This window comes from Mus musculus, chromosome 2, assembly GCF_000001635.26.
Source record: "Mus musculus strain C57BL/6J chromosome 2, GRCm38.p6 C57BL/6J".
Lineage (NCBI taxonomy): Eukaryota > Metazoa > Chordata > Mammalia > Rodentia > Muridae > Mus > Mus musculus.
In genome coordinates this window covers 10,055,587-10,080,522 of record NC_000068.7, presented here as the reverse complement: position 1 = coordinate 10,080,522, position 24,936 = coordinate 10,055,587, and the positions used below count along the sequence as shown (strand labels likewise).

Sequence of the window (24,936 nt, the reverse complement as noted above, 5' to 3'; positions counted from 1 at the left end):
CGCGGCTTCGGCGCTCACGAGATTTAGCGAGACCGAGGACGCAGGCGGAGCGGGCCGGGGCGCCTGAGCTCCCGCGCACGCGCACTGAGTCCCGTCTGCCCGACCTTCAAGGCTCCACCATGTTCTCGCGGGCGAGCGTTGTCGGGCTGTCGGCCTGCGCCGTGCAGCCGCAATGGTAGGACCACATCGGGAGGGATGCGGGGGCTCGGGCTTGCTGCGAGGCAGGAGGGATGGAGCTGCATGCTCACTCCTGGCGGAAGAAGGCCCCAGCTCAGGCCGCGGGGATGTCTGCAGAGCTGGAAGGTTGCGTGCCGGACCCCTGGTAGGGGTCAAAGAGAACAAGGTCACGGTCTGATCCCCTGAGACTGGAACGGCCATCCGGGACCTCGGGACCCGGACGGGATTCGGGTTGAGCTTTGGAGCCATCTGGGTTTCGATCAACTCCGTACTTCCGCTCCGTACCCGGGAGCACAGCTTGCAAAGTCTTTAGAAAGGCCCTGAAGGTGAAGGGGCGACCGGGGAACGTTTGGTTGTAACTTTTGGCTTTGAAGCCCTGTGAAACACTGCACGGGGGAGCAGCGTGACCCTTTAAGGTGTGATGGCTTGCTTGAGCTCTTTGGTAAGGCATTCACTGTGTAGCCATCCGACTCTTTGCTGGGTACTGGAGAAACGAAGGAACTCAAAATCAGCCCCCGCCTGAACCTGCTGGTCGCCTTGGTGCTAAAGGGGTTTAAAAAAATCTGCCGATGAGGAAGAGAAAGACATTGCCATTGTCATCATGCCCTCGTGTTGAAGTACAATCTCTGCAAGGTCATAAAACTGTCCCAAGGTCCCTCGGTAGGAGGAGGAGGCCTTAATACAGTTACATTTGTTAGCCTCCATTTGATAAAGGGATACCATAAGGTTGGGCGACTTTAAATACTAATCCTCTGTGCAAAATAAAATAGTTGTATATTAGAATGCCCAGGGAAGGTCAGGTAAAACGTGACTTATGGGTGACGTTGTATAATAACATGAACTACTTTGAAGCTAGACTGCTAGAAGAACTGGTGCTAAGGAGATTGTTAACTGTGGACAGTGTTTTAGTGGTTCCTTGTTTTTATGGTACAGAGGATTATTAAGGCGCTCCAGCACTGAACTAGGGTTTTGTAACCTAGGTTAGAGAACTGCCAAGAACTAGTTGAAATAGTTCTTTCATTAAGCAAAGAATTTGTAGCAATATGCTAAGACTCCAAAGTAGTGAGGCAATTAAATACGATAGATATGAACTATGTATTGGAAGAATGTTGGTGGTGCACACCTTTGATCTCAGCAACTCAGGATGCAGAGGCAGGTGGGTGTCTGAGTTCTGGGCCAGCCTAGTCTGCAAAAGGAGTTCCAGAGAATGTGTGTGTGTGTGTGTGTGTGTGTGTGTGTGTGTGTTCGTTCAGATGTTGTTAGATTAACCTTGGAAGTCAGCTTGAGTTACTTATATGGAGGTCAATAACAGTTGCATTCTCAGTTGTGTCTCCTTCAGCCAGTAGATATTTGTGGAGTGCCTGCCCTGCACCAGTTGGCACTTCTTAGGTGATAAGATGTGAAGGGTCTTTGTTGGCATCCAGTGGTCCTCAGCAAACATCAGCTGTCTCCCGTGTTTGTGTATACAATGTGTGAAAAGACTATTCTTTTGTCAAGTGTAGTGAGGCCACTGTCAGAATTTGATACGCTTCCAATGTTTTCTTGAGAGTTAGCTAGGTATTAGCTGGTTAGGTGTTCACTAGTTAGCTAGTTGGGTGTTTTCCTTAACTCTACACTATGTAGCATCACACACTCCCAGCATTCCTTCCAGACTGCTGATTCGTTCATAGGCATCAAGTCTAACTCCTTCCTCTACCGACTTGAAGTCTTCAAATAACACTGTATGATCAAAGAAGATGCTGATACTTTCTCACAGTCCACTTGCTTCTCCATCAGCATGGTGGGTAGGGCAGGTTTCTGTACCAGCCTCCAGAGGATGAGTCGGGACATGGTGCAGTAGCTTCTCAGAGTGGAGTTCATTAAAGTAAATTAGCCCTAAAGGCTCGAGAGGTTCACTCTTGCCATCCTGAGTCTGGCTCTAGCTCCCTGGACATGCAATTGAAGGAGAGAGCCAACCTCTAAAAGTTGGCCTTTGACTCAGTACTCCATATTTCTATTTCCCCCATAATATTTTTAACATTTGTGAGCAGTCAGGTACCTCATGGCCATTCAGTGATGGAGCTGTGGTGTAGACAGTTGTCTTGAGCTAGAGGAAGGAGAACCATAACTGCTCTTAAAGTATACACTGCACGGAGAGTTAGAGGGCGGGTGTGCAACTCAGAACCGTCTGCATAACGTTCCATGGGAGCCTGTGTCAGTCCAAGCGAAGCTTGTGCCTAAAACCAGGTTTTCTAGCTACATGTGGAGCATTAAGGAAAGGAAAAAATAGAAAAAGAAACAAAGCTCAAATGGTGTTGCCTTTGTTGTGCCATTTCTAGAAGGGATTAATAGAATGGTCTCTGTGTCCAATAGCTGGTATGCTGAAATAGTTTGTCACATATTCCATCTTTGATCTTTTCTATATTTTTACAACCAAACCTAGTATTTTCTATATACTCTATTTCTTCTTATTTTTCTTTCTCTATGCCTATGCAAATCAAAAGTTTGATTTTGGGTTTTTTTTTTTTGTTTGTTTGGTTAGCTTTTAATTTTTTCTGGTGCTAGAGACTCACCTCAGGGTTTGAACATGACAGGCAAAGGCTGTACCCCAGTGTTGCACACCCCAATTTATAAGCCAAGAGACGGGACTTTTAAAACAACTGTTTTTGGTTTTAAGCTATATTATATTATTCTTAGATTTTTAAATGCCTAACAGCAATACTGAGATACAAAGATCCATCATTCTCTAATCTGCATTTGAAAATTATAATTAAGAGGAAAAACTCATTTCCAGCGTAGTTTTAGAATTGTATGATATTGAACATAAAGTATGGAGAGTTCATATCCGTGCCCACCACTCAGAGCCATTCCCCTGCCCCGCTTGATACCATGTTCTCCTCTTGACATTGACACTGTGCCCTGTCATCTCACATGGCTTGTATACAAGAGTGTTTTTGGTTTTGTTTTGCTTTTAAAGTTTAGAGGCTGGAGAGATGGCTCGGGGCTACGAGCACTGCCTACCTGCTCTTCCCGAGGACTCGGGTTCAATTTCCCAGCAATATGATGGCTCACAGCTGTGTGTAACTGCAGTCCCAGAGGCTCTGATGTCCTCTGTTACCCTCTGCAAGGGCTGCACAGACATGATACACTGACAACTTAAGGCAAAAACTCTCATCCAGCTAAACAAAAATTTTAAAAGAATTTTGACGAGGTTTATATTTTATGTATAAGTATTATCAAGAGAGATGTTTTGCAAAGATTTTAATTTTATAAAATCCATCCTCATTTTTTTTTTTTTTTCTACTGTGGTGTTTGCCTTCCAGAAGCTTTGGTCCGAGCTCATTGTTTAGACAAATGTCTGTGTGTGGCGGTCTGAGTGGCCGCTCCTTGTCCACTGCAATGTTACAGTCTCCGGACAGAGCTTCGCTCCTCTGTTCTTCATTCTTGCTCATGACTGTGGACCATGTGCATTCCCACAGAGACTTTAGCATAGTTTACTCCTGGCCGCAGCAGCTTGTGGTTGGGATTGTGTTGAGTCATATATCAAGTTGAAGAGAATTGGGTTTTGGCAGTGTTTCCGTAGCTGTGAATCTTCATTTAGCTGCGAAGTCTTCATTTGTGCAGTCTTCATTTATTTAAAAATTTAATTTCATTCCTCAATATTTTGGCTTCCTTCATTGCAGGCCTTATATGCATACCTACTTCCATTTTGGGTGCTTTTCTATTGAAAAATATACGTAAAATGTATTTCTTAACTTCTTAATTGTCTTCTTAACTTCATGCTGGAACTGTTTGTGCTGGGATGATTGTCCATCCTTTTTTGTGACTTTACAACTGAAGATTGAGCATATTATTCCACTTCATATATGGGACTTGAACACCAAGGGTTTAGTGTCCAAAAAAAGGGTCTTAAAACTAAACCCTGTGGTTGCTGAGGGTATATATAAAAGCAATTAGCTTTTATGTACATTAACCTCCTATCTGCTACCTCGCTAAAATGACTATTTCGTGTGTGTGTGTGTGTGTGTGTGTGTGTGTGTATGTATGGTGTGTACTAACTCTATGTTGGAGGAGGACAACAGGCATCCTGGTTGCCTTAAAACAGGTTCTTGCACAGAACCTGGAGCTGGGCTGGTGGCCACCAAGCCCCGATGATCCTCCTGTTAACACTCCCCCTGCCTGATCTGTTATGTAGGTATTAGGGATTCGAACTCCAATCCTCACTTTTGTTGTTGTTGCTGAATGCATATATGTATTTGTATATGTAAGTGTTGTAGAGCTGAAGGGAAAGGCTTCCCCACAGAAGTGTTACACACACACACACACCGCAGAAGTGTTAGACACACACACACACACACGCACGCACGCACGCAAGCACGCACGCACGCACGCACGCACGCACGCACGCACGCACGCACGCACGCATGCATGCATGCACGCACGCACACCCCTACTGGGGAAGCTTTTCCCAATACAGGTGTAGCTTGTCTCCTGCAGGAGGAGGTTTCCCCAGTGAAAGTGCTACAGCTTTGCTCCAAGACATATCCTGGCCATCAAAAGCCAAGGACTACACAAAAGTTGCACTGCCTGCCCCTAGAGGCGTTGCAGGTGTGGCTCCTGTGTCACATGTCTGTAAGTGGCTGAGAAGAGAGAGGCTATGTCTACGCTCAGTGTTCTGCACTATGGACATCTGAATGATTTGTAGTCTAATGTTCTCTGAAGAAAAGCAAGCCTGAGCCCACCACTAGTCAGGTGGCAGAGGGCCTGGACATAGAGCTAGCCTGAGACAATGAGACAAATTAGTCTGTTGCCAAGCAAGCCTGGACAGGCTCTGAGGATGGGAAGCAAGCTGGACACTAGAAGGGCTCCTAGACAGATGGACACTTGCTTGGGTGGACCACCAGGCTAGGGCCATGGGGCCTGGAAAGAGCGCTAGCCTGAGGTTGGCACCATAGTGCACAGGCAGAGCGGAGAACTCCCGAGATCACTCCTGACAAGACCCACTCAAGAGACCCAGGAGCCACTAAGATGAGCAAGTAAGAGGGAGAGAAATGGAGCAGAAATAGAAACAAAAGGATGTAGGTACAGTGATGAGAGGCAGAATTGGAGACTGAAGGTAGTTAGGAATGGCCTGATGAGAATAGCTGGTGAGGCCACCTGGGACCATGATGGGGTTCTGGTCTGTGCTGACATGGACCCAGATGAGTCCTTTCACTAGCAGGTATATGTTGTCACCAAAGGCCAGGTGGATGTCCCTGGTCTGGGCTGCCACTGGAGACATGTTGTTGGCTGAGGGCTGTACAGAACTGACCCCACCCTCACCTGGGCACGGAGGGAGAGCTGACACTGCCCATAGCCAGCTGCAGTACTGAGGGTTTCTGGTTGGTTGTAAGCCGCCTGTTGCCACACTAACTGGGTTCCTGAGTGGGAGGCAGGAGCTGTATGGGAGAGAATGACGAGAGAAATAATGGAGGCTATGTTTAAGACCCCTAAAGTTTACTGAGAGTTCGTGCTTATAAAGAGGGTAGCCCATCCCCCGCCAGCCCATTATTGGTGCCTGGAGCCAGCCAGTAGGGTCTCCGAAACGTCTCAAGGACCTTTCAGCAGGAAGCAGAGTCTTGGAGAAGAGCAAATAGAGCCATCGAGGTCAGAAGGTAATCTACCCTAGGTAATCTCCTTGTTAGTGGCAGCAAGGTCAAAGTCTGGATCAGCCTGCTTGATTGACAGTTGGCCTTGGCCTCCCGAGGATGAGAGCATGAGAGAGGGGTCCTACCACTCATCTCCCTGAGTGGCATGGATGAACGTCCTCACCCTTCACCACCTACAGGCAGGAGACCTGGCCTGGGGTCATGAGAATAAGAGAGCCAGCCCTGCCTCTTGTCTGCCATAGTGACATGTCCCCCACCCTCGCCCCTTGCTACCTATGGTAGGAGAGCTGGCCCCGCCCCCCAATCTGCTACAGCACAGGATAACAGCCCCTGTACCTTGCCTAGGTTGAATATTAGAGCTAGTCATGGATTTGGGGGTTGCTTCTTGTCTGCTGGGAGGTGGTGCAGATGGAGGAGAGGCACCCTCCTCTGATCCTGCCTCAGATTATGAGAGTGGGAGAGCTGGCTCTGGTTGCAGCGGTTGTGGTAAGCCAGTCCCAAGGGCATGAGAGCATGATGGACTGACCATCTCTGATACCTCTCAGGCCTACATGCATGGCTTTCAGGTGGCCCGCCCAACATCTACCCATCAATGACCTTCTGCGGTACATGAAGGGGCAGTCCTACAGATCCAAAACTCAGATCTCTTTGACACAGGACAACTGAAAATCCAAGAGGAGTCCCAGTGAGGTTCTAGTATTGATAAGAACAGCAGAAGCCCGGGGCCTCATACTAGACCATGAGTCATTGCAATGTTCATTTGAAAGCAAAGAACAAACAAAAGGGTTTACTGTAATGTATCACACCGTGTGTTACACATTACAGCTTCCATTTCTGACTGGGGAGTTGGAAGGAAGGTAAGAGGCAAGGGGGAAATGAGTGGACTTGGGGTATATGATGCGAAGTTCACAAAGAACTAATAAAAAGTGTAAAATGATATTTTTTAAAAAGTCACACCACACAACAAACCTCACACAAGAGATTTACTGGAAGGGCAAAACCCAGGAGTGAGGCTACCTCTGCTCTGGCAAGGAGCAACAACTAAATAGAAGGTAGGCTTTATGTAGGGTTTCTTGGGGGTGGGGAGGGGTGGAGCTTTCCTGGTGAGGCTTGGTGGGATACTGTTTCTTGGCCCTGGCCTTAGGCCTGGTGTTCTTCCCCTGACCCTTTTACCCTACAGTATACACACACAGTCATACAAAGAGCTTGTTGAGTTTATCTACTGTTATTTGTATGTATGTTTTTGGGGATGACCGTTTGGCACTGGATAACCAGATGGTGTGTTCTTCCTTGGGGCTGCCTCTTGGGCTCCCAGGTTACTCAGTGGCCTGTAGTTCTTTGTGTAGGGTAGCAGCCTCATGAGTCAGGTCCTTATTCTTACATAGCAATTTCTCTTACCCCCCCACCCCCAGCCATCTCTATAACGACAAAGGTTTGTTTTTCCACTCCAGATTCTTCAGGAATTTCTAAATAGACAGTTGTGCCATCTATGAGCATCTATGAGTTTTTCTTTTCCGTTCTTTTTTTTTAACTTGCTGCCTTAGCTGTCCTTAGGCTTGGAGGTACTTCTTAGGTTGTTCCCAGATTTGGGGGGAAAGCTTATAGTTTCTCACCATAAAGTTATAGGCTTTGCCTAAGGAAGTTTCCTCCCTGGTTTTCCAAGGCTGTTGTGAAGTAGTGTTAGATTGTGTTTGATGACCCTGCATTGATGGGGTCCCTCTTTGGCCGGTTAGCATCACACACTGAAAGACTCCCCACCTGGTCATGGGGCAGAATTTTTAAACTATTTTTGTGCCTGAGTTCATGAGAGGTGTTAGTGTCTGTGTTTTTATTTGTGCATTTACGTAGTTCCAGTGCTAGGTTAATACTTTCTTTGTAAAATTGGAAAGCTTCCCTCTACTTTTACCTACTGTTACTGGATGTGCTTTGCTTTAGTTGGTTTTAGTTTTTTGAATCAACTGCTATCTCTCTCTGGTTTTCTAATTTGTACCTAGACTCTCAGAACTGCTCTTGTTTGCACTAGACATTGGCAGTTAGCCTCTAGTCTTTCTAACTATGTTTTACTCAAAAATCAGATCCTCCCGAGCGAGAGCTTACCTTTTCCTCCAGGGTCCACGGAAATCCTTACGTAGAGCCCTCCCTGCTTCCTTTTCTAAGTATGTGGTCTTGGGTAGTCTCCTGTGTGCTTTGCCTACACCACATGCCAGAGTCCATCCCAGCCTCCTTGCTTGCTGTGGACTGCCATCTGAAATCCAATTTGTGGGCTTATAAACATTTTCCTTAACCATCTACTTTCTGATTGTTTTTTATTCTTATTGTATGGCAGGGGCTTCACCTCTGGTACTGTAAACCTGGGAATAAGCTTTAGTTGGACAGCTGCTACTATTGCCTTGCTAAACGGGTGTGCTGTTCCTACCAAACTGCCTCCTAAATACTTATATTTATGCCTACAGATGAGTGCCGTCAGCCTTTAGCAGAGATTCATACAGCTCGTGAGGGTGCTCAGAAGACATGACTGTAGATGCTCAGCTCTAGATGGGGTATCTGTATTACTCCCTCCAAAGCTCAGGGGTCGTCCCCAACAGATAGAACGTGTCAGAACCATCAGGTGGCGTGTTGTAGAACCCAGCCTTCTGGCATTGCATGGCTGTGGGTGGCATCCTTTTGTGCACAGTTGTGATGACCTGCAGACACTGAGCGCTTCATCATGGAGGAGAGAGGAGTCTGGGTGAGACTTTATTGGCAGTTAACAGTTGCTAGGTGGGAGGAGCTCTCGGGTCCACCCCTTCCTGAGGCTCTGGCAGTTAAGGGTTGCTGAGGGAGGAAGAGACATTTTTTTCAGTGGTGCGGGCACTTGTAAGTTGCTCTTGCTCCTCTAAATAGCCCCTTATTCCTACTCCGGTAAGGAGCCCTAATTAAACTCATTGGTTCACCAGAAAAGGGACCAGGGCTGAGGGTAGGAAAAAAGACATGGAGTAGAAGGACGATTGATTGGGAAGAGGAAGTGGGAGAGAGGAACGAGATGGGATTTATGGTGATGAAAATTCATTACATACATGTATGTAAATGTCATAATGAAACCTGTTAATGTGTATAATTAATACAAGCTCCAAAAAGTCAAGTTTGGAACAAATTCTACCAGATGTGTAGGTTAGGGTGGAGTCCATGTAGTGTATAGCTTTGCATTGTGGTTCTCTGCCCACTCCTATAATGGTAGAAAGCTATCATATTTTTCCTAAAACCTAATTTAAAAGAAAGAAAAAACTTTAATGGAAACAAGAAGGCTTTATTGAGAGTGGTCTAAACCATCCGCTTGGACAGAAACATGACAGGAGCACCCCAGCTATAGCTGTTGGAACACTGAAGGCCTGGAGCCTGCTCTTAAACTTACTGGGTTCTAGAAATGGTTTTAGGTCGTGCACTAGAAGTGGATTCTGTGGTAGCATTTTGATGGGTCTTCGTCATCGTTCCGCACTGCCCATCACCGCCTTTGCTCCAAGTAACTCCCATTGTTTTCATGCTGTGTGTGTGTGTGCGTGTGTGTATGTAAAACTCCTAGGCCATCTATAAGAAAAATTATTTAAGATATTAAACACTTAATATTCTAGCACAGCCTGTGGCCCTCACTTCCCCATGACTTTATTTTACTGCTCCCTAACAAGACTTTGTCCTTCAGAAGTGTATTCTGAAGATGCCCTTCTTGGATCCTCTCTGCACAGATAAGCTGATTTTTAGCATAGCTTTGACTCCTGATATTAGTAGCATGTATTAATCCAAAGATTAAAATGTTTTGTTTTGGTTTTCTTTTCGGTTTTTCAAGACAAGGTTTCTCTGTGTAACCTGACTGTCCTGGAACTTGCTTTGTAGAACAGGCTGGTCCCCAACTCAGGTATATCTACCTGCCTCTGCCTCCTGAGTGCTGGGATTAAAGGCGTGCACTACCATGCTCGTTAGAAGTAATGGTTAGTAACATGCTGTCTTTCCTCCTAGGATTGAGATCTCAGTTTATGGGACATTTCCTTTAAGTCTAATCATTCTTACTTTTACGTATTAGCACTCTAATTTTATTTATTTATTTATTTTTAAAAATAACATTGGGAAGAGATTTATTTATTATATATTAGTACACTATAGCTGTCTTCAGACACACCAGAAGAGGGCGTCAGATCTCATTACAGATGGTTGTGAGCCACCATGTGGTTGCTGGGATTTGAACTCAGGACCTTCAGAAGAGCAGTCAGTGCTCTTAACCACTGAGCCATCTCTCCAGCCCCAGCACTCTAATTTTAAAGGTGACAAATATTTGATTACATTTCTGCAAATTGAGTTTTTGTGAATCTTGTCTGAAATAATGTTCGAAGGACATTTGTTCACTAGCCCCAAATGTAAAAGCTTTAGGAAATGTTTATTGATAAGAAAAAATTGTCCTCTGGTCTCCAAGTTAAAATAAATACTTGGGGTCACTCCAGTGTGAAAGTGTTGAGTGGAATTTTTGTTGTTGGTTTTGTCGTGTTTTGAAGACAGGATCTCACTATGTAGCTCTGGCTGTCCCTGAACTCACTCTATAGACGAGGCTGACCTTGAACTCCCAGAGATCCACCTGTGTCTGCCTCAGTGCTGGGATTAAAGGCGTGGGTTACTTTGTCTGGCTTGGCTTGAGTATACTTTTTAATTGCATCATAGGAGTGGGGTTGAATATCAGTCCTGGATTTTAAGTGTAATTAGACAGCCTAACAAAGGGGAAGACTTTACTGCTGTGGAAGTAGAAATCTAGTGTCGGGGAAAGCTGTCGTGGTCAGTGCTTTAGGGTTTGCTGTTCATGCTAGAGCGCGAATGTGCCAAGATGTCTGTTCACAGACACTGAGTCCAGTCCTTTAGGCGGTAATGTGCCTATGTAGTGTATTAAAGTAAGCATTAACTGATGACGCTTGTGTAGCAAAGCTGCTGTAGAACAAAAGAACTTAAGTGTTTTTTTAATTCTTTATCCTCAGGATCCAAGTTCGAAACATGGCAACTCTGAAAGATAGTAAGTATGTTGTCTCTATATATGCAAATTAAGACAAACTAAAGTTTGGCCAATAGAAATAATTTTATTTCTATTTAAAGTATGCTAGTTGGGCAGGCAATACAGTGTAGCAGATAAAGGTTCTAGCCACAAAGCTTAAGGAGGGGCCTCATTGGAAAGAGCCAACTCCTGTAAGTTGTCCTTTGATCTTCATATCCACACTGTGGTACTGGCCCACACGTGCACGCATGCAAAATAACTGTGTATATATAATATGTGTGTGAACATACATACATATATACATAGTTAATATTATATACATATGCGTATATGCTATGTTAGTGTCTTTTTAAGAGTTGACAAATTAGTTTAGATTATGTATATTGGGGTTTTGTTTTTTGTTTTTTGTTTTTTGTTTTAAAGACCATATGAGCTGGGTGTGGTGGCGCACGCCATTAATCCCAGCACTTGGGAGGCAGAGGCAGGCGGATTTCTGAGTTCTAGGCCAGCCTGGTCTACAGAATGAGTTCCAGGACAGCCAGGGCGATACAGAGAAACCCTGTCTCGAAAAAAAAAAGAAAGAAAAAAGAAAGACCATATGAGATGACACAAAAGAATGTTGGTCTGTATTGTCTGCACAATAATGTAACTAGTGATTTCAGTGTGTTTGTATTAAAACAACTAAAAATAGTGGTATGAAGTAGGTAAGGCCATTGTTGTCCAATTCAATATCATACATGTATGTAATGATCATGCCATGTCCTAAGTAGCAAGTCTTGCTTCTTGATGGCTACTGACTAGTTTGTGCATTTAGATTAGGTAAGAGCTAGCTGCTTGCCATCGAAGGCTAAGTACTAATTATTCTGCTTGGCACTTGAGTAGAACCCCTGAATTCACAGATGGTAATGACGATGATGTTGTTGTTGTTGTACTGGTGCCTCCTTTGTCTAACACGACACTTCAATATTTTAGTTACCAGGAGACTGAAGTCCATCAAAAACATCCAGAAAATTACCAAGTCTATGAAGATGGTGGCAGCTGCAAAGTATGCCCGGGCTGAGCGGGAGCTGAAGCCTGCCCGAGTGTATGGGACAGGTTCTTTGGGTGAGTTAGGGGGCGTTCGCTCGCCTGCCGGGCAGAGACGACATGCCCACGGGGTTCTGTGCTGGCTAGTTCTGTCTTCTTTCAACAGAAGGAATCCCAGCTAAGGGATTGTCCCCTTAAGGCTAGCCTGTGGGCATGTGTGTGTGTGACATCTTCCTGACTGTTAAGTAGGCTGGGCCAGCCCTGTGCAGGCAGACCTGAGCTGTAGAAAAAGTGAGCAGAGACAGCCTGGAAGCAATGAACCTCCATGGCTTCTGTTTTAGTTCTTGCCTCCAGGTCCCTGCCATGGCTCCCTGTGTTGTGTTTTATAAAATGATGGACGGCAATGTTGGTGTGGTGGAAGGGAGGTGCCTGGGCAGGCTCATACACAGGCATCCCTCTGGGGAATCAAGCCATGAGACAGGCATAATACAGAGTTTATTGGTGAGGAGGGAAAGGTGGGGCAAGGGAGAGAGAATAGAATAGAATAGAATAGAATAGAATAGAATAGAATAGAATAGAATAGAATAGAATAGATGGAGAGAGAGCAGTTATGTGGTTGTTGCTAGGTAACTGAGGCAGAGCCTACAGTACCCCTCCCCCTCCAGGTGATGAATTGTTGCTTGGAAGTGTAAAATAAACCTTTCCTCAAGTTGGTTCCTTTTGTATCCACAGAGACCACCTAGGATCCCTGGCATCATGGTCTCATGCATGTGAATTTATATGCACATGTCATTTCTGCACGCCAGAGTCTAGGGACATGGTCACATGCATGAACAAGAGCCCTCTATGTTTTGCTACAAAGCCTGTGTACTAGCATTGTCTATGACTGTTAACTTGAAATAGCCCAGAACCTTTCCTGAGTTACTACACTGACAGACTGGGAAATGGCAGTCATCCTGTTCATAACCGTGGGTGCCGTATTATGATAGCAGGGTGAGGACAGTGGCGGGAGGGAAAGCACACCAGCCAAGGACTCAAATGTATATAATCTGTTCTTGATTGCTTTTCCTGCAGAGAAAAGTGGCAAGAACTTAGATTTTGTCTTTAGATGATTTTGTATTGATTTGATTATTTGTCTTAGAGGTGAGCAAAATTAAAGAGGTAGGAAACGTCCCATCTTAACTGCAATCACATTATCCAAATTCTTGCAGTATCATGCTGTCTTATACTTGATTAAGCTGTGTCCCCTGGGCCCCTCAAAGAATCCTTAACTTTCTATGGAAAGTGTGAGATGGCAGATTTGAACGGGAAGGAGATCATAGCAGGTTAGCAGGGTGCCCATTTGCTCTGCCCTTCACAGCCTTCTAGCTGGTACCTTGCTTCTGCTCTTCTTCTATAGTGTTCTCTCACCCCAGGCTGCAGTGATTACCTGTGAATGACTTCATTCTGTCCCTGCAACTCTCATTACAGTTAGTGTAGTGGCCAGTGGCCCTCAAGCCTCTCTGCAGTTCTGTTCCTATGGCACCTCCCTGCTCACACTGCTGCTGTCTTTCACTCCCACCCCAGTATCTTTCCATGTCACTTCCTATACTTTATTCCTCATGTCATTATGATAGGGTTCTCAGTTTTTTCATCTTGAAGAAAAGAATTTAATGAAGAGACAGAAAATATAGACAACAGTTTATTTAGCAAAGCACACTGTCCCAAGATTGGAGTGGGCTGCCCATGAGGGCAGTAGAACAGTGGCTTTTTTATTGTGGATTTTGAAGAAATGTTTTTGAGGTAGGCTGCATATTTCAAAGGTAAGAGCCAAGGTGGAGTTATGTAAGAAAAGTAAATAATACTGGGGGGGGGGGTCCTGGGTCAGAGCAATGGGTGCTCTTTACTATTGAGCCATCTTCCCAGGCTGTGCTTCAGCTTTTGATGTGGCAAGAACCATCCTTCTCCAATCTCAAGGTCATTTAAGTATAAAGGGCATTCTGACAGTCACAAGACAGACACAAGAAGATCCAATTACAGGCTGTTTGATGACCTTGTATCTAACTGCTATGAGATTGCTCAGGGTCCATGTTTCTTCTTGTGACTAGCTATTGATTTATGAACTGAGGCACTGTCATGAATGCTGGGACAAGATTTTATAGTAGTATCTTGGGCTGTACAAACAGGGTCTGTGTGCTGTCTTCCAGACTCTTGTCGCTACTCTACCATTGAGTCGGAGATGTGGATAACTGTGTGGATACTTTGTGTGTGTCGAAGCCAGAGGAGGACCGCAGATGTCTTCCTCAGCTGCATCTCTACCTTGTTTCTTGAGTCAGGCTCTTTCACTGAAGCTGGAACTTGCAGTTTTGACTAGTCTGACTAGCCCGTGAGCCCAGGGCTGGGGAGAGGGATCCAGCCATTTGTCTGCATCCCAGCACTGGAGTACAGACGTGCACCAACATTTCTGCTGTTTCCATGGGTACATTCCTTAAGCTTAAGTCCTCATGGCTGTGGGGCAAGCACTTACCAACTGGGCCATCTCCTCCCCACTCCTGTGGGGGCAGGGTTCTTTTTAACCTAACAATTATAACTTGACCCATTGTGTCCTTGTTTGTTTTATTATTTGAATGACTGTGCTAGAATAGAAACATCTTTCCTGTAGGCCCAACACCTAGGACAATAAACACTTGCTAAACATAGAAGGGAATGAGAGTAAAAAAGATGGAGAGACTGGAGAGGTGGCAAGAACTCCTGCGTTTCCAGAAGACCCATTATCCCTTCTGGATCCGAGGCCAGCCTCACATGTGTACGTACACAGACACAAATACATACAGGCACATGAAGACAGACAGACAGACAGACAAGGATTGCCACAGATTCAGAAGCGTTAACTTCAACTGAAATTTCACTTTCCAAATGAGCATGATCTGTATATACAATAGCATGTATGCATTAGATGTGGATTGCCTTTGGGATAAGTTCTCTTCCATTCCTCCATGTCTTTTTTAGCATACACTTCATCCTTCCAAAGGACATTTTACATGAAGAAAAAAATAGAGCCCAGAACTCAGATGAATGGCTTATTTTTAAAGTACTTTATTTACAGCTAGTGAGCTACTTCAGCCAGTGAAGGCTTGGACACCTAACTTGCATAAAGTGTGCCATAGTGGGCACTGAATAATCTGTACAGGGTGGAACCCAGGGCCTTACACTACTCTTGAGCATTTGAGCGACACCTTTGGCTCCCTACAGTGTGAACACTTACTTCCTAGTTTGCTCAGTCAGAAATTGAAGCTAAGTTAATGTTCGGAAAGAAAGTAGTTCTTTTCAAATCTCGAGCTTATTTGTCTGAAAAGGGGAGTCACTTAATGGTTACCTTTCTTGCTAATGAGGAATCCTTCCTCCATGTCTCCAACCACAAACTCATTTACTGTGGGCGAAATGGCCCGAGACCTGACAGGTTTATGTAATGGAGGAGTCAGGACAGAAGCTCCTGGCAGCTTCTGAAGTGTTTAAGCTGAAGAGTCCTACTGACAGACAGCCAGACAGTAAATGGACATTCATTTAAAACTCAGAACTGGGGCAGGAGTTTACGCTGTGATGTAATAAAATCTAAGAGCTGTCTGTGTTCTCCATACTCTGTAGACTTTGTAGTTTCCTGTTCTTTCAGCTTGGGGAGGGGACAAGTAGGCATAAAAATGTGAGATTCCTGCTCTATCATGAAAACAGAAACGGTTTTCAGGTGAGTGCATGTAGTGGCTGTGAAGATGTAGAGTCTGGGCAGCAGCAGCTACTGCAAGCCACCCTTGGGTCTGATGGCTCTTCAGCCCCAACTTCTTGTTTTCTGTCACAGGTAATTCACTTTGTAAGATCCAGGTATCTTTAATCCGACTTCATTTTCTTCTTTGCCTGTACCTCTTAGAAAACCAGACCAGGGAAGTTGATAAAGTAATGCCAAAAATAAATTCACACCCATAACTTGAGTATCAACAATTTTATAACACAGGAGCTCAGTGATGTACAGATTACATGAGTGGCTCAGTCAACACTTGCTTATTTTTTTAGCTATGTGCTGGGAATTTACATTGTATAGAAATCTGATGTTTAGCTAAGCAGGTGCTTTTGTATTCTATTCTCCTTTTGGTTGTATCTAGGCATTTTAGTCAATATTTAAAAAACAAAACAAAAAAACTGGCCACCAATTGATCGTTAGGCACCTTGGTGGTGACCTTCCTGGTTGTACTAGAATAAATACACAAATGCCCCGGGTTATGCTCATCAGGAGCCACCTATGAGATGCAGAGTGGAAATTAACTGATTCCCTTTGAAATTAGAGACTGTCACTACTTCACTTACTATAAACTTTATTTCAATGCTCTTCTCATTTTGTTTTCTAGCTCTGTATGAGAAGGCTGATATTAAGGCACCTGAGGACAAGAAGAAGCACCTCATTATTGGTGTGTCCTCAGATAGAGGGCTTTGTGGTGCTATTCACTCCTCAGTGGCTAAACAGATGAAGAATGAAGTGGCTGCCCTCACAGCAGCTGGGAAAGAAGTTATGATTGTTGGAGTTGGTGAAAAAATCAAGGGCATACTTTATAGGTAAATGAGACAAGTGTTCCATGTTCTGAAGAGTGGAGACATGAGTGAATGGAAGACTTTGATAGAGAAAAGGTTTTCATGATACATTGAAGTGTAGATAGATAGATAGATAGATAGATAGATAGATAGATAGATAGATAGATAGATAGATAGATTGTGTGTTGCTGTTTACATTGTGTGTGTACATGTGTGTACACTTCTTTAATACCAGGAGTGGAATACAATGAAGATTACCAGAGCTATTGCCATTACGCTAAAGAAGGACTCCTCAGGGTTGTCACAGCCTAGAAATACTAGAAAGGAATGTTAGTCCATTAAGGTTGGACAGAAGGAATATAAGACAGCCTGACTTGTAGTTCTTAGTTTTTTGCAGGTGACTTTAAAGGAATAGTCATATGTAGAACAACTTAACTCAAGGCAACCCACCACCAACATCCCTAAAAAAACCTATGATAACTTTTTTCTTTTGCTATTTTCTTACAGCACAGTGTCTCATTAACCTACTTTATGTAATCTCCAGGACTCATTCTGATCAGTTTTTGGTGTCATTCAAAGATGTGGGACGGAAGCCTCCTACTTTTGGAGATGCATCAGTCATTGCCCTTGAGTTGTTAAATTCTGGATATGAATTTGATGAAGGCTCTATCATTTTTAATCAGTTCAAGTAAGAACATGTAGAATTCCAAGCTCTTTGATATGAATCTCTCCTTAGTTTAGAAATTACTTTGCTATTCACACGTGCATCTGTCATTTCAGGTCTGTTATCTCCTACAAGACAGAAGAGAAGCCCATCTTCTCTCTGAATACCATTGCGACTGCTGGTAAGCCACTTTCACACGGCAGGTGTGGTGTGTGTCAGGAGACCTCAGTACACTGAGGAAAGCCAGTGCTTGTTGGGTTGCTGTGTTATTGTCAATGTCTGAAGTGGAGTCAATGCCATTAAGCACTCTCCTGTTTTCAGTGACTGAAAAGCCTTGCTAAAAATTGGCTTGATGATGTTTGCAAACAACTGCTGTGTAATCAGATGTTGAAGATGGAGATTTCAAATGCTCACAAAAACTAATTTTTATGGCCCACTGAACTCTACCAACTTATTATTGGACAGTCAACTTTGCTCAGTGACAACATACTGCAGAAGTATCTTCCTCTTGTGTATTGTATTTCATCTGTGGAGTTTTACATTTGTTTACTTTGGGAGGTTGTGTATAATTGCATACCCCCTACCCCCAACCTACCCCCTTAGACATGGGTACTTATTGTTTTAGCCCAGACTGGTCTCCAAATATACAGTCCTTCACCTGAATGCTGCTACTTCCAGGCAGCTAGGACTAGGGTATTAAAGCCCACATCCACAATGATACACCTACTCAACAAGGCCACACCTCCTAGTAGTGCCACTCCCTACCCCCATAGGCTTGTTCAAACATATCAGTCTACGGGGGCCATACCTAAACATAGCATAATAAAAAATACATTTAATCCAACTTCCAGAGTCCCCATAGTCTATAGCAGTCTAACAATATTAAAAGGTCAAAGTTCAAGGTCTCTTTTGAGATTCAATCACTTAACTGTAATCCCCAAATCATGACAGGAAACCAGCTTGGCAAACTCTAAAGTCTGCATCTCCAGGTCTGATGTCAAAGCTGTCTTCAGATCTCCAACTCCTTTTTCATCTTTGTTGACTGCAACAAACTTATTTCTCCTGGGAGGAGTTCCAGTCCCTTTTAGCAGCTTTTCTCAGCAGATAGCCCATGGCTCTGGCATCTCAAACATCTTGGGGTCTCCAAGGCAATGTGAGGTATGGCTGGAGTCACTTCTGCAGCTCTGCCCTCTGTAGCACTCTAAGCTCAGGTTGATCCACTCCACTGCTGCTGCTGCTCTTGGTGGTCATCTCATGGTACTGGCATCTCCAATACACTGGGGTCTTCTGCTGCAACTAGGCTTCACCAATAGGCTCTCTTCATAGTGCCAAGCTTCAAATCCCCCAAATACCCAATGGCCTTCCATGGCCTCTGTACTGGCTAGTTTTGTGTCAGCTTGACACAGCTGGAGTTACCACAGAGAAAGGAGTTTCAGTTAAGGAAATGCCTACATTAGATACAACTGTAAGGCATTTTCTCAATTAGTGATCAAGGGGGAAAGGCCCCTTGTGGGTGGGACCATCCCTGGGCTGGTAGTCTTGGGTTCTATAAGAGAGCAGGCTGAGCAAGCCAGGGGAAGCAAGCCAGTAAAGAACATCCCTCCATGGCTCTGCATCAGCTCCTGCTTTCTGACCTGCTTGAGTTCTAGTCCTGACTTCCTTGGTGATGAACAGCAGTATAGAAGTGTAAGCTGAATAAACCCTTTCCTCCCCAACTTGCTTCTTGGTCATGGTGGTTATGCAGGAATAGAAACCCTGAATAAGTCAGCCTCTCACAGTGCCGAGCCTCAGCTGCTCTACATGACCCCTTCATGCCTTCAAAACTAGTACCATCTGGGTGACTCTTACACATTAAGTCCAGCCGCTGCAGGAGGTACAGCCTTAGGTATCTCTGGAACACAGCTTCTTTGTGCTTAGCTTCAGCTAACCAGCATCAGTTGTCCTAGTAATCTCTTTCTCCTCTTGTCTCTAAAGCCAGAGCCACATGACTGAACCTGCTGAGTTCTGCTGCTTGCTGGGCCTGGAACATAGACCCCTTGTTCTATTACATTATCACCAGTTGTTGTTTTCCAATTCCTTCACTACCTAAGCTTGGCTGTCCTGGATCTTGCTTTGTAGAAATCCCAGGACACCTGTCTCCTGGGATTAAAGGTGTATATCACCATGCCTGGATTTAAGCTTTTCTTCACCTAGAACTTGCTGTCCCAGGCTGGCCTAGAACTCAGAGATCTGCTTGGCTTTGTCTCCTGGGATGAAAGGTCTGCACCACCATGCCTGGATCTAAACTCATCTGGGTAGGGTTGTTCCCCAAAGTCCCACTCCCTTAATTTGTTATCTCCTTGAACACAGGATTCAGCTTCATTTCACTTCCTGGAGCCCCCTTAATACTTGAACCATATATTTTATATTTTTCCCTTTTCAGTTTGCTACACTTGTTTGAATTGCTCTTCATGAGACTTAACCAGAGAACAAAGTCTAAGATGGGTGTTTCTGAGACGTCCTTTGTCAATGCAATTAATCTGAGTTTCTTCCCCTTAACCTCAGACAGACTCTTCTGGCATGGGCAAGTAGCCATATTCTTACTCAAAATACCACAAAAAAGCCGTCTCTAGTCCTATTGAAATTCTCCACAGGTCTGCACAGCTCAGATCTCTCTCAGCAACAAAGTCTTCCTACTAGGATGGCTCATTAAGCCCCTTGTAAAGCATTCCACTGCTTTCCAAGTCCAGTCTCAAAATCCACATTCTTCCAAAAAAAAGGCCTATCACAGCAATACCTCAGTCCCTGACACCAGCTTCTGTCTTAGTTTGGGTTTTACTGCTGTGAATAGACACCAGGACCAAGACAATTCCTATAAGGACAACATCCATTATCAGTCCATTATCATCAAGACAGGAGAATGGTAGCATCCAGGCAGGCATGGTGCAGGAGGGAGGAGCTGAGAGTTCTACATCTTCATCTGAAGGCTGCTAGCAGAATACTCACTTTCAGGCAGCTAGGAGTAGGGCATTAAAGCCCATGCCCACCGTGACATTGCTACTCCAACAAGGCCACACCTCTGGTACCACTCCCTGGCCTAAGCATTTACAAACCATCACAGTGAGGTTTTGGTTTTAGGGTATTTGGGGGTCGTGATGTTTTTCAATAATACATAAAATAGGAGTTAATACCGCCTGAGATTGGTGCCGCACAATACTATTTCAGAAGTTGTGAATGAATTTGAAATATCTGGCAAATGTCTATATGGAATCCAAAACTCATGTCAGTTTCTACCTTGTGTCAGTCTCAGTCCTCATGTCTATCAGACTGACATTAATATTTCTATAATAACTAATCATTTAGTGGATTTGTATAACACTAATAGATTCAGTCTTTGGTTTTTTGTTTTTTTTTTTAGTTAAAAATATTACTGAATAATGTATATGTGACAAACGCTTGGCTAGCTGCTATTCAGAGGGCTTTACAACCGTGAAACCTAAGCCCCTACACCCTATTCCTATAGCTGAGAATTGAACCAAGGGCCTTGTACTGGCTAGGCAACACTTCTTATTGAGCTAACTTCCCAACCCCGTAACTTTGAAATTTAGTGCTTATTTTAAATGCCAGCTTCTTAATTTTAAAGTTATCTCTGAGGTAAAAAGCCTGTTGACACATATTTTGCTGATAATATACTATGGAAATAGAATTATTATTAGAACAGATTCATTTACCTCAAGATGATTTGTATAATTGATAGAAATTTTTATTCATAAGCTATTTCTGATGACTGGGTCTTCATTCCTCAAGGAAACTCTTGGCTTGTTTTAACAGAGACCATGAGCATCTATGATGACATTGATGCTGATGTGCTGCAGAATTACCAGGAGTACAATCTGGCCAACCTCATCTACTACTCCCTGAAGGAGTCCACCACCAGTGAGCAGAGTGCCAGGATGACCGCCATGGACAACGCCAGCAAGAACGCTTGTAAGCCCAGGAAACTAGAAACAGGAGCACTTAGAGGATAACTGCACGAGAGAGAGAGAGAGAGAGAGAGAGAGAGAGAGAGAGAGAGAGAGAGAGAGAGAGAGAGAGAGAGAGAGAGAACGAGAACCTGTGTGTGCGTGTGTGTGTGAGCTTTGCTCAGAGTAGTGCCAAAAATGTTAAAAGAATATTTTGTTTTGTTGAGGTGTCCATCTTACTTGATAGGTAGAGGATTTGCAAGCACCATGAAAGTAGTTTGTGAAAAATAACTAGATAAAAGTCTTACCAACCCTAGAGGCCGTTTGGGGATCCAAATTGCAGCAGAATTTAATTCAACTCTTAATTACTTTAATTAAGTAGAAATTGCTGTTTTCGAACCTTTATTTTGTTATCTATCCCTTTTGTTTGCAGCTGATATGATTGACAAATTGACCTTGACTTTCAACCGCACCCGCCAGGCTGTCATCACAAAGGAGTTGATTGAAATCATCTCTGGGGCTGCTGCTCTGTGAGTAATGTAGCTGGTGCTTACAGAAGGTTTTGTTTTCTCTGCATGTGGGTCAGGGAGTCTCTGGTTGCTTGAGTGTTTCTGTTCTATTACAACCAAGAAGACTGGCTGCAGCATCTTGTGTCCTTCCATCAAATCCCAATGGAAAGGGCGTCTCTGCTTAATTCTTACTGTTTGAGCTGAAATGTTAAAGTCTAATTTCCCATCTTGAGAGATACCTTTGTGTGCAGTTGACTTTCCTAAAGAATTCGGAAGAAAGTTGTGAATAATTCAGTATCAGTTTGGAAAGTCTGTTTTTGGAACTCAGTAGTATTTATTATAAGCCAAACTTTATGAGTTACAAAACTAGTTTTAGGTTTGATTCTAATTCTCTTAATTAGTGAATGATGAAAATTTTAAGTTACTATTCTTCATTGGTACCATAAAATAGCATACTGTTTTCCTCCAGAAAATTTCTGGATTGTTGAAAGATTAAAGTGGCCATCAACCATGTGCAGTCTACCGGGCACAGGGTTGTAATGACAGAGGAAATGTAGTAAATGCTTTTGGCTTGCTAAGGCTTTCTCCTCCTGACTGGTCACCAAGTTCTCTGAGTTTTATCTTCTAGATCCCCCTTTAATCTTTCCTTTTTCCTCCCATTTCTAAATGTAAAAGGGTTTGCTGTGTTACCTAAGCTATTCCCAAACTCAAAGGCTCAAGCTTCCCTCTCTATCTCCTCAGTAGCTGGCATCAAGGCTGGCCTGGCAAAAGATGTGATTTGTAGATGCCAGATCCTCAAGATGGAGTGGAGGCAGTGTTTGTTTTCAGAGAATTTACTGTCTCTGACAGTGCAGAATTACGGAGATTACTGAGAAACTGTGGTCCAAGGTCATATTGTAAAGGGTTATAAAAAAGTGTATATATAGCCCCCAAGGCCTAAAATGCTTCCTTGCTGGCTTTTTACAGAAGCAGCCTGCAAAATACTCTACTTTGTTGTATGTGATCCTGTACTCTCTGGCCATCAGCAATCTTTCTCATATAATATTTTAGTCACTTCCTTGGACCTCGGCTACCTGGACCTTCCCAGGTCTTTAAACACATCAGGCTGTTTCTGATTTCTAAGAGGGTTTTGCCCGGGCTTCCATTCTTCCTTCTTCTCTGATTGATTGCTCTGTTCAGTCTTCATCTGACAATTCTTCACCTTCCTTGGTTGGGCAGGAGGAATCTTTCTTCCCCAAAAACCTAACTGAAGTGAGGTTTCTTAGCATCTGGCTTCGCTGTCCTTAAGCCTTGGAGGGGGCAGAGTCTAAAACGGATTGAGTCAATGGACAATGATAAAAGTTAGAGCCTTGTTTTCTCCTGGGTGAGCATCCTGGTCCTAAACTCTTGCTTTCTGAACATAGGACTGCCCATCTCCCAGTCTGGCCATCACTACCCTGTTAGCATCACAGCTGCCTTGATGTTGGGGTTATAAACATGGTTAGGTACTCTGTCTAGTTCCTGGGACTTTGTCTCCTGTGACATGAGACTAATACTAGGATTAAGTCATTATGACTTATGGCCAAGTGCCAAGCTGGCATATCTTTGAATGTTAAGTGTGACATGGTTTGAGGTAAAGAGCTGACTTCTCAAAATCTGAGAGTAGTATGATAACCAGAGAACACTGAGTTCTTTTTTTGCTTCTAAAATGGGAGATAGTGGGTATAAACTGTGAGGATCTAAATTCTGTAGCTTAGGACTGGGCCTTTTTTCTTGCGTAGGGGTGTGAGAAACTTCACTTACGTTAGCAAATTAAGAAGAGGGGGATTGAGTCTCAACACGGGTTCACGTTTATTAATGGGTTTGCATGCTCTGTAACCTATAAGGAATTTTTTGTTCAGATTTTAATACAAACACTGGCTTTTAGTGTTAAAAGTAAAAGAATGATAAATCATATTTATATTGTCAGCTTGGTCTTTTCAACTGTATGTTATTTTTTTAAAGATATAAAATTATTACATGTTGTCTTGCCTATTTGTATGAACATTTTTTTATTGTTTCTAACTACATTGCACTCTATGGCATTTTATATTGAGTGGTTGTTAAAGATTGTAACTATTTGCATTGTATGTTTAGGGTAATATGCACAAGCATGGCCTGTAGTTAACTAGTGTGGATTGCTTCCTAACCTGCTTGTTTTGTGCTCTTGTTTTTCCTAATATAATAACCAGGGATTAATGAAAATCAAGTTGCATCCTCAGACAAGAGGTAAAGTTCACACACTCTTTCCCTAAGTCCTCAACAAAGAAGTGTAGCCAGGTATTACCAAAGTTAGCAGTTCCTAGTTAGCATTACTAGTTTGCATTAATAAAGCTGCTTCCCTAAGTCGGGCTAGCTGGGTAGGCTGATTTATAGTGCAGCCAACTTGTGGGTGTGTTTGGGCAGTACCAGATAATAGGCAGAGAGTTCAATGTGGGTGCTGCTAGTGAACTAGCCTTGGTGTTCTGGAGGGTGTAGGTATAAGGAAATACATTTAGGCATAGAGACCTGAATCACTGTAGAGAGTTAAGTGTGGCTTCATGGTTCTCGGGCCTATGGTCCTGACTCCTGATGTCTGGCTCACAGGAGAGTCCTCTCCGCTCTGCTGCTGTCTGAAGCCCCTGGAGACACAGTCATTTCCTTCTGAGTAGGAATGACACGGGACAGCATTATTATGAAACTCGCTTGCCCTCACAAGTCCCAGAGAGTCCCAGACCAGAACTGGAGAACCACCTGCATCTTGTGTATAACTGCAGTTCTCTGTGCCCCACTTAAGAATGGGATATTTTTCCATAAGACATCCTATTTGACTCCTGTTCTTCTATACTGTTTTTCAGGTAAAGAAGAAGAATGCGCAGGCTGATTTTAACTGATTGCTGTCTTTGTCAGAAGAAACTTGGTCCACTGAGTTACAAAGACAGCAGGATGTTTGTAAATTATCTTACAATAAACAACTTACAATGAGAAAATCAGTCTCATTATTAATAATTGTAACTTTCAGAAGGAGATAATACTAAACGGTTTTAAATAGTAACGTTGCACTGCTGAAGCTCTTCAGCAGAAGGTCGCGTCAGGTCTGACTTACAGTTCTCTGCCAACCATCCGTGGTCTAGAGCTCTGGGTCCAGGGCAGGCATGCCTGCAGGTCAGTTTCCCAGGCAGTCTTAATGACTTGCTGGGAAGATGCCATTCGAATAAACTGGGGCAACTTACTCTTCCTTACAAAAATGCTTAAGAACTTCAGGCACATAGATAGTTTCAATAATTTTTTAAATAATATTTTGCATGCATTGATTTCACATAAATGACCATTAAGATTTGAAGGTCTGGGGAGAGAGCTTAGTAGTTAAGAACAATTTTGCTCTTCACAGTAACTCCACCTCCATGGATCTGATCTGTATTCTGGCCTCCTA

General features: G+C 43.7%; 1 protein-coding gene and 1 non-coding gene across 4 annotated transcripts; both read left to right on the top strand.

Moving 5' to 3' along the window:
• The first annotated feature begins 12 nt into the window (after positions 1-12).
• Positions 13-24,493, top strand: Atp5c1 (ATP synthase, H+ transporting, mitochondrial F1 complex, gamma polypeptide 1). 3 transcript variants are annotated; one of them, NM_020615.4, is made up of 10 exons: positions 13-175; positions 10,796-10,830; positions 11,782-11,913; positions 16,212-16,416; positions 16,937-17,080; positions 17,173-17,237; positions 20,867-21,022; positions 21,431-21,527; positions 23,717-23,753; positions 24,362-24,493. In NM_020615.4, exons 1-9 carry the CDS (start codon positions 120-122, stop codon positions 23,721-23,723), a joined length of 897 nt encoding a protein of 298 aa, NP_065640.2. In that variant the 5' UTR covers positions 13-119; the 3' UTR covers positions 23,724-23,753; positions 24,362-24,493. The 3 variants fall into 3 exon arrangements, with proteins under 3 accessions (NP_065640.2, NP_001106209.1, NP_001361570.1); NM_001112738.1 differs by having other exon boundaries at positions 13-810; NM_001374641.1 differs by lacking the exon at positions 23,717-23,753 and having other exon boundaries at positions 91-175.
• On the top strand, positions 4,743-4,870 carry Gm23608. Its single transcript, XR_003954216.1, has one exon. It is a non-coding gene; the product is annotated as a small nucleolar RNA SNORA17 (small nucleolar RNA).
• Positions 24,494-24,936: the final 443 nt, after the last annotated feature.

Excerpts from the sequence above, each read along its gene's own strand:
- Atp5c1 (NM_020615.4), top strand. The coding sequence starts at position 120 with ATGTTCTCGCGGGCGAGCGTTGTCGGGCTGTCGGCCTGCGCCGTGCAG. Across the intron at positions 11,914-16,211 it reads GTATGGGACAGGTTCTTTGG|CTCTGTATGAGAAGGCTGAT; the intron begins GTGAGTTAGGGG and ends TTTGTTTTCTAG. Across the intron at positions 17,081-17,172 it reads ATCATTTTTAATCAGTTCAA|GTCTGTTATCTCCTACAAGA; the intron begins GTAAGAACATGT and ends CTGTCATTTCAG.